This window comes from Barbatula barbatula (genome assembly GCF_947034865.1).
Source record: "Barbatula barbatula genome assembly, chromosome: 2".
Classification (NCBI taxonomy): Eukaryota; Metazoa; Chordata; class Actinopteri; order Cypriniformes; family Nemacheilidae; genus Barbatula; species Barbatula barbatula.
Window position 1 is genome coordinate 19043299 of NC_136767.1, and position 14055 is coordinate 19057353.

The window sequence follows — 14055 nt, forward strand, 5'->3', positions numbered from 1 at the left end:
ATTCATCATTTACTCACACTTGTAAATGCCAGTTTACACATTTGTGACTATTTTTCTGCAAAACAGATTTGTGAGTTTTGTCCACGAGTGGAAATCTCAACAATCAACTTCAATTATTATTCAATTATATTTAACTTTTTTATTTTACAAGTTTTCACATTGGGGCTGCTAGTGTACATTTTAGTGTACAAGTACATTACAAGTTCACAAATTTAAATCTACAGTTTTACTACTGATTTACCTTCATAATAGTAGGGCAAATTAAATGGTATTCAAAGGTGCCAAAGAACCCTTTTTTTTACTAAAGTCTTCAAAATATCTCATTATGTGTTTAACAGAACAAAAAATACAATATTGTTTTTCCTACTATGGTAATGGATGATGTCCCAAATATATTTCTCTGTGTTCATTGAAACAAAGAAATGTATACAGGTTTGAAACAACCTGATGGTAAGTAAATGATGACAGATTTGTCATTTTTGGATGAACTATCTGTGGAAATCATGTTGTGTTCTTACACTTGTCCCTCTGGAGCATAGGTTGAGCCGGTGATGGTAAACTCATGCAGGGAGCAGCTGGTGTCATCAGCCTTATTAACCACAAACATCTAATAGAGAGAGAAGAGCCAAGGGATGGCGACAACATTAGAAACAATTATAGAGTCTCCTGATAAATAAACAACTGTATTCACAAAGCCCAATTTCTAGATTTCAAAATATTTTAGATCTAGCCAAAGTGTAACAAACATTATTCACTTAAACAATTACCATAACATTTCCAAGTTGCCTGTGGGGAACCTTCGTTTATCAATCAGATGTGCTTTTTGTGTAAATTATCTGTCTAAAGAATAAAATAAACACTAGACAAGAGTCCAAGAAAAGGTTTATAAGAAACAAGCAGTGTTTTCTGAGCCGTCTGAAAATAGTTACAAACAAAAACAGACAGTCTGTCTCCACCCAATCAGCTCCGGGGTTTCCCTCATCCTTCGGCCAATGATGTCATAATGCACTGGCTGTCCCTTGTTCAGTGGCCTGACATGAGCTCTTCCCTGTCTGAACCAATACACTACACGACACTTGCCAACAGACAACACTGACTACAATAAACTCCACCCCCTTTGACTAAAAAGTCTAAAAACAGATGAGGTGAACGAGAGTGCAAACAATCCCTTTGCCCATGTTTTTGATGAAAGCATCCCAGACTAATTATAATTACTTCCAGTTGTACTTTCATGTTGTTGGTACTGCATTGTTCTTTTTTGGATTGCAATCCTGTTTCCACTATTCCACTGATCTTGTGCACACAACCGAGGTGGGCCCGGCTCCATATATGAGATGAAAGGTTGGCCAAGAGGTTACATACATACATACATAAATGAAGGAATGAGCAAAGACCAGGGGTTGGAAACCTTTTTTAACCAAAGAGCCATTTTTCCAGTTTTGGTCAATTCATTTTTGCTAAAGAGTCATTGCCAAATTACTATTTCATATACAGTGTATATATATATATATAATATCTTTTGAAAACTTCAATATTAATAACTCGATTTATGTCCAGAGACCACTAGTACCTATAGTACAGTACTGATACTCATAAAATACTGCATATGTGTCTTCTGACTTTGCATAAGGTATCTTCGACTTCTCGAACCGCTGAAGACTGATAGGCGAATGTGTGACATCAGAGACAGGTAGACATATGACATCAAAGTGCCCCAAGAGAAGAGCTCAGTGTTCTAGCAGCACTTTGATGTCATTCGCCGAATGGTCTGCGCAACACCTCATGAAAGAGACATAGCTAGCGTCTTGCTAATAGCTCTGTAGTTCGGTTTGAACGTGGTCAAGACACTTAAATACAAGTATTGAAACTCCTCTGTCAACCTTGATAGCTGTATGTATGGACTTCATATGGTTCATATGCTAGAAAGACTGCTAACACAGATATGAGAAGCTAAACACAGCGCATCCATACTGACGCGTCACAGTTTGCTTACATCTGCTCACCAGATTGCTGCATCGTTTGTTTTTAAAACATTTTTACATGCGATTACATAGTGAGGCAATTCATTCTGTATCATATGCAACAGAGAGCTCTAACTTTCAATAAAAGCATGACACTCGCTCTTCTAAACTCCTCTGCTCTGGGTGGCTTCATCTGGGCTGAGAGAGGTTACCATAGAAATGTTGTTTGCTGTTGATTAGTGTCATGGCGCCTGCACTGCATGTGTGTATCGGAGCTGACTTGAACATAGCATACATTTTGTGATTGGTTGTTATGTGGTGTGGGGGCAGTGTGAACGCAGAGTTGTTGAGAGTGGGTCGGGCCAACTCTGTTCACTGCAATGGAACTGTTTTTTTCACGGCAATGGCGGTTAACGGATCCTCTCTCTCAACGGCACTGGGTGGAAGGAGGGTGGGCAAAGCTTCCCCCCTTGGAGCAGAGCCTGAACAGAGGCAAATTCTACAGTTTCCAGAAGCAACAAATAAATCGTTTCTGATATCTACAATAAGACAGGATATAGATGAGTTCAGCCTGAAACAGCAGACAACTCTATGATGCACTGCTCCAGTGACATGATAGAATGGCATTCAATCACACTGAATCATCCCACAGGAGCGTGGCAGCCCTGGGCGAGTTCTTAATTCCTCGCCATCTCATTTCCCCACTCTGCGGGTATGGGGCACACGAAACAGGTGGATGGTGGAATGGATCTGGTAACCAATTTGTTGTAAAAGCATTGACAATCTTTTCATGCAGATGACAGGGTTGAAATAAATGGGATGGAAATGGCAATGGAAAAGATTTAGATACGGGGGTGATGTAATGTTCACCATAAAATAAATAGTATTCATTTACAAAACCTTACCAAAGAGGATATCCCAAATTTTTGAAGTATTTTCTGGGATCTACTGTAGCTATTATCTCGGGTCAAATATGTCCCTGAAGTAGGTACACACACATACAGTTTCGAACCAAGAACATCAACATCAGCACCTAGTTCCATTATAAAGCATTTAAACTTAGACGTTGTTAAAGAGTACAATTCCATTTGCAACACCGCATGTGGTAGACCAACCACAGCAGACTAGACCATCTGACCAATCAGATCAGAGTGGATTAGACAGATGAATCGCCGAACGAATCATTTGAGAGTCAGTCAAGAAGTAGGGTAATAATAACTGTATATTATTCGAAAATGCAAATCGCATTTACACCGTGTATGTACATACACTTGTTGTTGGACACTCCATAAACCAAAGTAGGACCTTTAAAAATCACAAAATATTTACTCTTTAAGAAAGCCCATGTCAAGCAGCAATGTATAGACACATCCTTAAAAGAAAGGTCATATGCAAGATACAAACACACGCAAACACAAACACAGATGGGAGAAAACTCTCTCCAGCCAGACTCAATAAAAAGTGTCTGATTAAAAAATGAATGAAGCAGTTAAGCAGTAAAACTTTCTTCACTCCTCTGTATTCATACGGCCCTTCCTGTTTTAAACAGAGGCACATATGTACACATGACTTGATTGCGGAAAACACAAAATTGGCTGCAAGCAGCAACAATCAGACGGCAGGATCAGACCCCAAAGCCCTTCAAATAAATGCATTATTGAGTTTGTTTGCACTGTAGGAAAGAACGGTCTCACTGGCAAAAAATAGGCCCTTTATAAAATAATGAACACATTACCACAGAAACTACAAGGACACAGTGTCATTTTTCTACAGTACATCCAATAATGTGCTGAAGTACAGACACAAGAGGACTTTTTACTTTATAAAGCAATGCTGTCAAAAACATGCCATAACAAGTAATTTTTAGGAAACATTACATAATAAAACAGGATGGCTTTTGAATTGTTTAGATAGAAGACTGGCTTTTCCTGACCGCAAATGTAAGAGGCTGTTTATTTTTATTCTGGTGCTCTGCTTCTCTGGTCCCAGATCGGATGGGAATCTGTGGAGATTTCTGCCGTTACATCACACAAAAACATTGTCAACTAGAATTAAAGCTACCATAACACATGCAGTTTCTGCCAATCTAATATTAATCTTAAGTACCTATAGAGTAGTATTGCATACTTCGTATCTTCGTAGAGTCTTTGGTTTCATCACATTTATAAAAGACGGCTAAAGCTGTGCGATTATTTCCGGAACCTAATACGACCTCTCATGTCGGCCATCTTTTAGCGCCGGGACCGCTCCATCTATCAGTTTCAAACGATCTGCAAATCCAGCATTATATCCACCGTTTATATAACATCCATCACTGAAATGCCGTGACCAAACAGACACATCTAAACTTCACTATCGCAAGAGAAAAGAACTGCAGCTGCAGGCCCGCAGCGCAGCCAATCTTGATGGTAAGCGGGTCTCGCTCATCAGTTGACGTGTGGGCGAGCAATTTCTTTCACCTTGTTGTGCTTTTCCGGGAGAATTGCCCAAGAAATAGGACTTTTAAAAACTTTCAGAAACAAGTTGGGACTTGTGTTGAGCGAAGAAATACTTTGTCATACTTCCCACTCGTTTTTTAAAAAGTTGACCATGTTAAACATGAGAAGCCAGCACCAAAACGAAGGGCAGGTGTGGGTAATGAGACACAGGAGGAAAGCTATACTAGGAACGAGAGGGGCGGGGCCAAATGACGAGACTGGAGAGAACACATATTATGTCCCGATTGACAACAATATGTTTCTCTCCACATAAAACACGTGGGTCTGTCATGATTCTGCCCGTAGACCAGAAAATCAACAAAAGAACAGCAGCCTTCCAAGCATAAATACAACACAGCAGTTTAGTTTAAACTGACGGACAAAATTTAATCTATAGCTTAAAAATATGTCCCTATGGTTGAAAATCATCACAAATGAAGGAGTGTGTACTATGTGTACATGACAAAAGTAATTTGCGAACCAGTAGTGGCGTTCGCTGGGCCTGGTATCAATAAAACTTCAGTTCTGACACTTACAGGATGTTTGTTTGAATACGATGAACTTTAATACAACAAAAGCTCAGGTTAAAATTTATAACTTAATTCATGACACTTCAATTCATGTGAGGCCCATATCTTCAATAGAAAATCATAACCTTTCGCACCGCAATTTACAATTCATAAGCATCCAGTTCACACCATCCAGATGTTTGTTCAGCAATTTTTCAACAGCAGCTATTTTTCAGTCAATCATCTGTCTGACTGCAGTGTTCTGACAGACACTCAAGAACGAGTGTCACACTAAAGAATTATCAACAGTCTCCAGAAAAAGTCTGTCTTTTATTTCTCACAATACCTCTCACATTAACCTGTGGGTTATGCAGAATAATGGGAACATTAATCACAACAGGCAATTGAGGGTAAATTAATCTCTCCAAGAAATTAGCCATCCCATCCTGAACTGATCAGTTATCAACTGTAAAACAACACAGTGTAACAATTTATATGTAGTTCTTGTACACTTCTGTGCAGCTAATAACTGTGGTAATATTTATTTTCATGTCGCATAAATGCAGGGCTTCTCAAAAGGGGGTCGCAAGGTGGAATTATGAAAATATAAAAGCATCAAAAATAAAACCATGCAAATACAAAGCCACCAGCCTTTCGAATGTACTTTGTTGAAATGAAACGTTGGTTAATATCGAGGAGGGCAGAGAAGCACTGCAGTCAGAAAGGCCATCGAGTTCGGTACAAAAAGAGACTACCGTTTGCATAAAAGGACATCTATCAGCACTCGAATCAGTTTGATGAAATGTGACCTGTTGTTATAGTTCATGGTTTATGTATAACAACAAGTAAAGTTATGAGCAAATTACATTATGTTCGACTGTGTTCTTTTGTGCGCAGTTGCATGCAACGTTTGTATACTTTAACCACATCCGAGGATAGCGGGGGTCTTGAGTCACTGGCACTGTTATTTTGGGGGTCGTGGGCTGAAAAGTTTGGGAACCCCTGTTTTAGTGTTTATTAAGCTCAAGTAAAGTTTGAGCTTATATCATTAATTACGATAAATCTGTATATTGCAAATAAACAAACACCTTTGGAAGAGTCATTTTTAAAACTTATGTTAAACTGATGTTTTGAGCTCAGTGTCATGCCACTACCTTGTAATTTCTGCGTACGAGTAATAATACTGAAATGTATAAATTTGTGAAAATATAATTTCGTTTTTTAGTACCGTCAATTATAAAAAAAGAAAATGTAAAACTTTAAACGAAACATAACTTTTAAAAGTAGGCCGACCACTGTTGATCAACCCATTCCAAAGACACCTTGCAGATTTTCCTTCATATTTATAAAAATGAAAACAACAGTCTGCAGATTTTGTGTGACTCCAGAAGAACTAAAAATGACACCCATAAGTAACTGAGTGAATCAATGACATTCTTCTTAAGCATCATGAGAGAATCTAAAAGACACCTTGAGGTGAGAGATGTTGCTAGCCTTTTGTATTGTTTGTTAATTTTTATTCATTTCAAAATCAGATCAACGGCAAAACCTCCAACCATCCGTGACTTGCCAGACATGGAACCTTGTTGCTAAACGTTGTCATAGCAACAGATACCAAGGAACAGGGTAGCATGCAGTGATATGCAATGATGAGCTCCTGATAAGGACATGCGTGTATTTCAGAAGGGGGAAAAGGGGGCAAGGATTTTAGCCACAAGATTTCCTCCATCGCTACGGCGACTTCCGCATTAGCAACAGTGTCACCTGGATGATGTCCAGACTTAACAGGGCGCACAATTAAAAGCTGACTGGCTGACGTCATCCTGGACATCAGCACTAGTTAAGCATCCCGTCTCTCCTTATAAGCCTCTCTGTGTAACACAGGTTAAGTGATTAACAGAAAGTTAAACTTAATGTTAACATAATCAGTCCTGCAAGCATTGCCACACGCTCAGACTGACAACTTGCATGTGAATTCAGCTGTGGTCAGCTGTGGCCTAGTGGTTAGAGCCGGTTAGAGAAGGTTGCCGGTTCGAATCTCAGTGCCAGCAGGTCATGACTGAAGTGCCCTTGAGCAAGGCACCTTACCCCTGATTGCTCTGCAGTAATGTGCCACTGTATAAAACTACTTGTAAGTCACTTTGGATAAAAGCGTCTGCCAAATGAATAAATGTAAATGTGAATTGTCACCTTCATCTAAACTGGTGTTGACATTTTGAAGAATGACACTGTGAAGAATTACTATAACAATAAAAAGTGTAACAAATTTACACAATCAGGCTCCAAATGTGAGAGCATGAGTAGCATAGAATTGATGGAAAACAAAAAGCATGAAGGAAATGGGTGGAAATCCAGTGTGTCCACATATGTATATTTATTTATATATGTGTACATGTGGTCTGTTAAACTTGAAACAACAGCACGGTCTATTAATTATCTGTAAACCCAGAGCAATGTTTAGTTTCCAGGCTACAGCTGAAATCTATTGATTTAAAACTGTTTAAAGTAAAGATCCCCTTTGACAGGCCATATTAGTTTATGACTACATTTAATCTGTGTCCGGGAGACCATCATCACGGTTGAAGTGCAAAGGGTAATGAAGTGAATGACGTTGAGCTTGACTACAATGCCTCACATGATGTTTGTAAGCCGTCTTCAGATCTGAGATCAGTTTGAGGATAAATATTTACCATGTCGCAGGGGGGTCTTTATCAGATAGTTCCCGGTACTTGCGAAGGATTAAACAGCTTTTGCGCGGAGGGAACTCCCTGCTGTTAAACAGACAGATGTAAAGCGCACACACATACGTGGCCGCGGGGGTATTACAACAAGGGATATAACATCCCGTGCCACGGGACATGATTAAACTCGACAACAGTATAAAAACATAAGCAGACACTTTTTTGCAAACACTATAAACAATGACAAAGATCGTGATAGAAAACCTTGGAACCAATTTATATGTAGGTACTTTTGGAAATGGCAGCGGGGAAACAATATGATATGGCTCGACAATGGCAATAATGATTTTCCAATTGAAATCATAAAGGTTACAAAACATGATGCAAGGGGCAGATAACTAAATGAGAAGGGTAGGAGAGGCACAGATGCCAAAAGGAAAACAAAGAATTCCTTTTCAGAAATGTTCCTGCTCTCTGTGTTTGCATTTTATACCTGTTATTTCAGAGTCAAAAAATACTTTCAAAAATTAAATAGTTAAATGATTAGATTATGGTTTGCACTCTACAGTATATACAGACTGAATTTCAGCTATATAATGGCCTGAACGAAGTCTTATATAAACAGGTTTGGGTCTAGCTGAAATGTTTGATCAACAGCCTGCGGTCATGATGGATGCATGCAGTAGTCGTGGCACTATTGCAACATCATATGGGGAAAGATGTGTAATCAAGTCCCTGCTGACCTGTCTTGACACAATTTGTGTTCTTGAGAAATAAACTTTACCGACTATATTGCTCTTCAGTGGTACCTAAGAAAGAATCTCTTTTCAGGACCTCGCTGCCTGGATGTGCAAATCTTTGCTCTTTTAGGACAGCAAAAATAACCAGTTATAATTTCACCCTTGTGCGGAAGAAGCCAACACCAAAACTACGACAAATCACCTTAAGCAAAAAAGGGAGATGTATGCAAAATAGATAGGTATTCAAATGTAAAGTCAGGTTACGCACACATATTTTGCTAGAGCAAATAAAAGTGTGACGTTTGAAGGAAGCTAATTCTATGTAAAACAAAATTCATATTTAGAGTGTAATTTCTGTACCACAAACCTTACCACCAATATTTGCAAAAAACAATTAATGTTTATGGACAAATTGGAGTTTAGATGAATACATACTTTTTAAACCTAAAGTAGTGAACTGGAAGTTATTTTTATAAAAGGGAGAATAAACAACAGTACTGAAAAACAACACTATAGAAATGGTCATTTCCATACTGCTATGCAACTGTAGCAATGACTAAGAAGACAACAATCCTATTAAAAACAGGTAAGAAATGTGATGATTTCAGTTTAAAACGTTCCTCCTCTCGCCTCAATTCTATTTTTAGGTTTCGTAAAACAGCCTAAAAAGTGCTTAATTGCATGATTAAATCTAAAGGTCTAAATAAATGCTTGGAGACAGTAAAACTTAATTTAATAGCAAAACTGTGCCTTTGAACTTCCTTTGGATTAATTCAGCATCACACTAGTCTCTAACTTCACCACATCTCTCATGTTCTGCCTGCAGTGTTTCCCTGGTCTTCCATATGGCAAGCAGAGACAGATGCTGCCATTGCATCACTGAACTCTGTATGAGAGGCCCTGGCACTGCATCAAAGACCTGCTCTGATGGTAAACATCGCCACGGTCTCCGAACCTGTGAAACCCACCTGTCAGTGCTCCACAAACCAGTGAAGAGCCCTAGGAGAGGTCTGGTAGCAGCAGGAAAGACTTTTAAGATGTGGTCAAAAGGAATACACACTGTATGATGCTCTTTGGCCTGAGATGTTTATAAGAGGTGAACTCTTCAACTGAATCCATCATAAATTTGAAAATAAACCATCTTCAAAACTATGCTACACGATACATTTTCTTTCTGCTTATACTGTGAAATCAATCCCCTCTTCTAAAAAGCTTAAAAATTGTACTGTTGAAGCTATAAATCAAAAGCTAACATAAAGCTCATATAGGACCGTTTGCTGAAAAAGACTGAGAATGAAATATGAAGTTGTCATCGATTCCGACATAAAAATCCAAATCTGCCTGCAGACATCAGCTCTGACACCGAACGTGACACAAATCTCTGCATCTGGCCCAGACAGCAACATCACTCACCCTGCAGACAGACATCTGGTTGGTAGTCAGTGTACCCGTCTTGTCTGAGCAGATAACAGAGGTGCATCCCAGCGTCTCCACAGAGGGCAGCGAACGGACAATGGCGTTTTTCTTGGCCATGCGACGGGTGCCCAGTGCTAGGCAGGTGGTGATAACAGCCGGCAGACCCTCCGGTATGGCTGCCACAGCCAGCGCCACGGCTATCTTGAAATAGTAGATGGCACCTCTGATCCAAGAACCGCCGTGGACTGGGTCGGCAAAGTGGCCGATGTTAATGACCCACACGGCAATGCAGATGAGCGAGATGACTTTAGAGAGCTGTTGGCCGAACTCATCCAGCTTTTGCTGCAGTGGGGTCTTTTCTTGCTCTGTGGCTGCCATCTGGTTACGGATCTTACCGATTTCCGTGGATACGGCAGTAGAGATGACCACGCCGATGGCACGACCCGATGCTATGTTTGTACCCTTTTGGAAAATGAGCACATGCACACATAAATACAAATATACATGGAACAAAACCACCACATGTACACTTTTTTAGCAGGCTCGTATGGAAACAACACCACGATTCAGAATCTCCCTAGTCCCATATAATTTATTAAAACGTAGCTTGGAAAATGCATTGACTAATGGAGTGTAACTCAGTTGACCGTAATGCCATTAGGGACATTTTTCCCTAACAGGAGACTATATTTTTTTCATTTCCATGATGTGTTGGAAAATACAGAAGGCTCTACTATAAAAGCACATCATGCTATTGTTTTTAAGGTGAAAACAGTCAGCTTTAACTCTGACGTTATAGTTTCTCTCACTAGGTCAATAACGTCACCTGAGGTGTTCTCTATCGCAAAATGATGTTAACGCAATCTAAGTGGATTAAGAGTGGAAAAAATGCTTTCCCGCTTGGAGCGTTTGAAAGATTGCAAATGAACAGAGACAGGAAGCGTATGTTTAGACTAAGTGCATGGACAGAACACTTAAGGCACATATTCATCCTGCAGTCATCCCAAAGACATTCATCAAACTAGCAAGACAAAGAAAGAAGACAAAGACGGCCAAAAAGCAACTGTGTGCAAGTTGAAAAGTAACAAGTTAATCGAATATGCTAATAAAATACATAGTTCCCCTCTCAAAACAGGGAGTGAAGTGCTTACAGAAAACAGCATGTTCTTTTTATCTTGATTCACAGCTCGAGGGTCAGGCACAGGATCAGTGTGTTTGATGACGGACACAGACTCGCCTAAAGAACACAGATGGTTTTAAATCAAGTAAAGTCTCAAATATATCAGAAGAAATCCCAGAAATCATACAGTACCTGTGAGGATGGACTGGTCCACTCTAAGGGTGGTGGATTTGATTGAAGTGATCCGGATATCTGCTGGCACCTTGTCACCAACTAAATAACAAAATCAGAATTAATCTGAGATAGGTAGAAGGTGTAAAGTCTAGCTGAAGGGTTACAGCAATCATAAACAGGAAATAAGACGAGGCACTGCAAATATTGTCCACACACTGGTCATCCAAGGCTGTTCTTGACCTTGTTTTAAAGGTAAACAGCTAATTTCAAAACCGATCGAAGCCGAGCCACTAAGACTAAAGGAAAGTGAAAAATGACAAGCAAAATGATAAAAAGAAGAGAGAGAAACTAACTGCAGACACTCTGGAGCACTGGTCAATACCCAGCTGATGAGAGCACAAATTGATCAATATTATGTGCACGCACTACATTTACAAAGGAAAATGTGTTTCTAATATAAATGAATGAAAAACAATAGTTGGGAAAAACCCAGCTTGATGGATGAGACACAATCAGTCAATGTGTGTTGTATTCAACTACGTGTAGGTTGTTTGGTGACCTTGGCTTTGGAAGGCATTGCATGAATTTGACATATACCCTAAAAACAAGCTACATAAATATACTTCACAGCTTAACCAAAGGATGATATGGCAAAAAAGAACAACAGAGGTTGAACCCATTCTCAATCTCAAGTATGTGAGGTGCATATTTAATGTTTTATAACAAGCACAAAATTCCTGCATGGCATCTCAGCCCACATAATTTCACAGAAAGCTCTGTAGATTTCCGCATTACTCAAACACCTGCTGTTTATTCACCAATACATTTTTCCCTGTCCTCCTGCGTTCTTATGTACTAAAAATGTTGGTTACTTTGATAAAATGTTTAGTAACCAATGACAGTACAGTTATCTCAACTTTGTTTAACACAGTTTGAGGAACAGTTCACCCAAAAATGCACAATCTGTCTTAATTTACTCTAGTTGTTCCAAAACTGTAAACATTTCTTTGTTCTGATGAATGATATTTGGAAGAATGCTTGTAACCAAATAGTTCTTGGCCACCATTGACTACCTTAGCAGGAAAAATCGCTTTATAATTGTTTTGTTCTGTTAAACACAACAACTATTGTTAAGACTGTAGGAAAGCAGACAGTTACGGGGCATTGTCATTTTTCCTACTATGGTATTAAGTTGTGGCCTGAACTGTTTGGTTACAAGCATTCGTCCAAATATCATTCATCAGAACAAAGACATTTGCACACATTTGGAACACCTTCAGGGTGAGTAAATTTTTGGATGAACTGTACCTTTAAAATCCATTCCCAAGTAAAACTGAAAAGTAGCCAACCTGTAACTTTACAGCTTGGTGTGTCGGTAAGCCCACAAAAACTCATCCCTTCTTATCCCTGCATGTCATACAGCACCGGTACCAGAACGAAGAGGCAGCAGGGGCACTTAATAGACATTTTGCAGCAATTAGAGACTCTTCAGTGTCATCATTATGTTCCGTTTAAATCCCTAAGCTGAGCTAAAGGTGCCTGGGGAAAGCAAGGCATGGAAGCGAGCCGTCACACTGTTGGACTGGCAGACACTGAATGAGTTGTTAGGACAGTGTAAAGCGAAGGAGATGTACTTATTGTTCTTTAACCCGTAACTGACATTGACTGCGCTCTTGCAAAGTTTTCCGCAGGAGAGAAATTGAGAATATTGTGGCTATCATAAAATCTATCATAAATAGTGGGTGAATACATTTCTAGCAAAAAATTATCATGCATTTTCTGCTCTTTATTATTTCTTTCCTGCTCATCTGTTCCTACCCTCTGGACATGATTTCGCTCACTCCGTGTCTTGTCCTCCCACGTTACAGAAATGGCTCAGGGGTCTCAGGCCATGGAGGGAACACCCCCATCAGGGGCTGCTCCAAGTGGGTGTGGGGCTAGAGAGGGCACGGTTGACCAGAATCCGTTTATGCTCCCTCTCTTGAATTCTTCACTTTTTCTTCCCTCCTTTACAGTCCTCTGACACAAACTCCTGGAAATGTATCAACCCCCCAGGAGTATCTTACACCCACTCTCTCATTGTGTATGGGTACCGAACCCATCTAAATGCTAATGTGAGCGGCTGAAGTTTTCACCATACCGAGGCAGAACAATGCAGTGAGCTAAATATACACAGACATTATGACAGTAGATGGCAAGCATCTGATAGCAGGAAACCGACACCGGGCATACAGTAAACCTGATTATGACAGGTGACGCATGCTTTCTTGTAAACGGGGAATAGCGTAATAACAGAGGTTGTCAAGTTCACAATGTTTGCAAGTGATGTTGCGAGAGCCTGCGGCTATGACTGAATGATGGTATAAGGGTTTCCCTATGAAGTCAATTCATTTTTAAACACACACAGATATGGTGATTCACATTACTCATCCCAAAGACATGTGTCGCTACCAAGAGACAGAGCCTCAAAGAAAACTGCAGAAGGAAGGATTGACATATTCCCAAATCTTTCCAAAATATCTCAGAATCTCCCTCTGTAAACCCCCTCAAAACTTCAGCCGCAGTGGGAAAGTTATGTCAGAGTCTCTGAAACAGTCCAGGGAAAATTCCACTCTGGGCCTCACCGCAACCATAACATTGGCCCAACGCTGGCACAATGCTGTGCTGACTGGAAATTGAAACTGTAAATAATGCTATAAATATCTATAGTACTCATGCGTGCTGTGTTTTCCGACCTCCAATGCTCTTGGTGGATTCCCGTGCCAAAGGTTCCGTTGGAACTGCCACTCAGTAACGGTGGGCGCAGGAAGTACTCCACAATGTGTAGGAAGGAAAGGGGGAAGCTACAGAGGGTCATATTTTTAGTTGCCATTTGTTTTGGATGACTTTTTTGAGGGCCTCGCCAATCTAGAGTTCTTACAACTACGCTTTTCCAATGTGTAATTTTTACTGAATCGCTCGAGAACGGCTTAAGTTG

At 39.9% G+C, this 14055-nt stretch overlaps 1 protein-coding gene across 2 annotated transcripts in view; it reads right to left on the reverse strand.

The window, feature by feature from the left end:
• Positions 1 to 14055, reverse strand: part of atp2a3 (ATPase sarcoplasmic/endoplasmic reticulum Ca2+ transporting 3) — a 45715-nt gene that overhangs the window by 10495 nt on the left and 21165 nt on the right. For both annotated transcript variants that reach the window (XM_079448941.1, XM_079448942.1), the window contains exons 6-9: positions 11097 to 11177; positions 10936 to 11021; positions 9782 to 10246; positions 519 to 607 (exon numbers count right to left, since the gene is read on the reverse strand). In XM_079448941.1, the coding sequence (XP_079305067.1) occupies positions 519 to 607; positions 9782 to 10246; positions 10936 to 11021; positions 11097 to 11177 (721 nt within the window). The remainder of the gene's footprint in view (positions 1 to 518; positions 608 to 9781; positions 10247 to 10935; positions 11022 to 11096; positions 11178 to 14055) is intronic.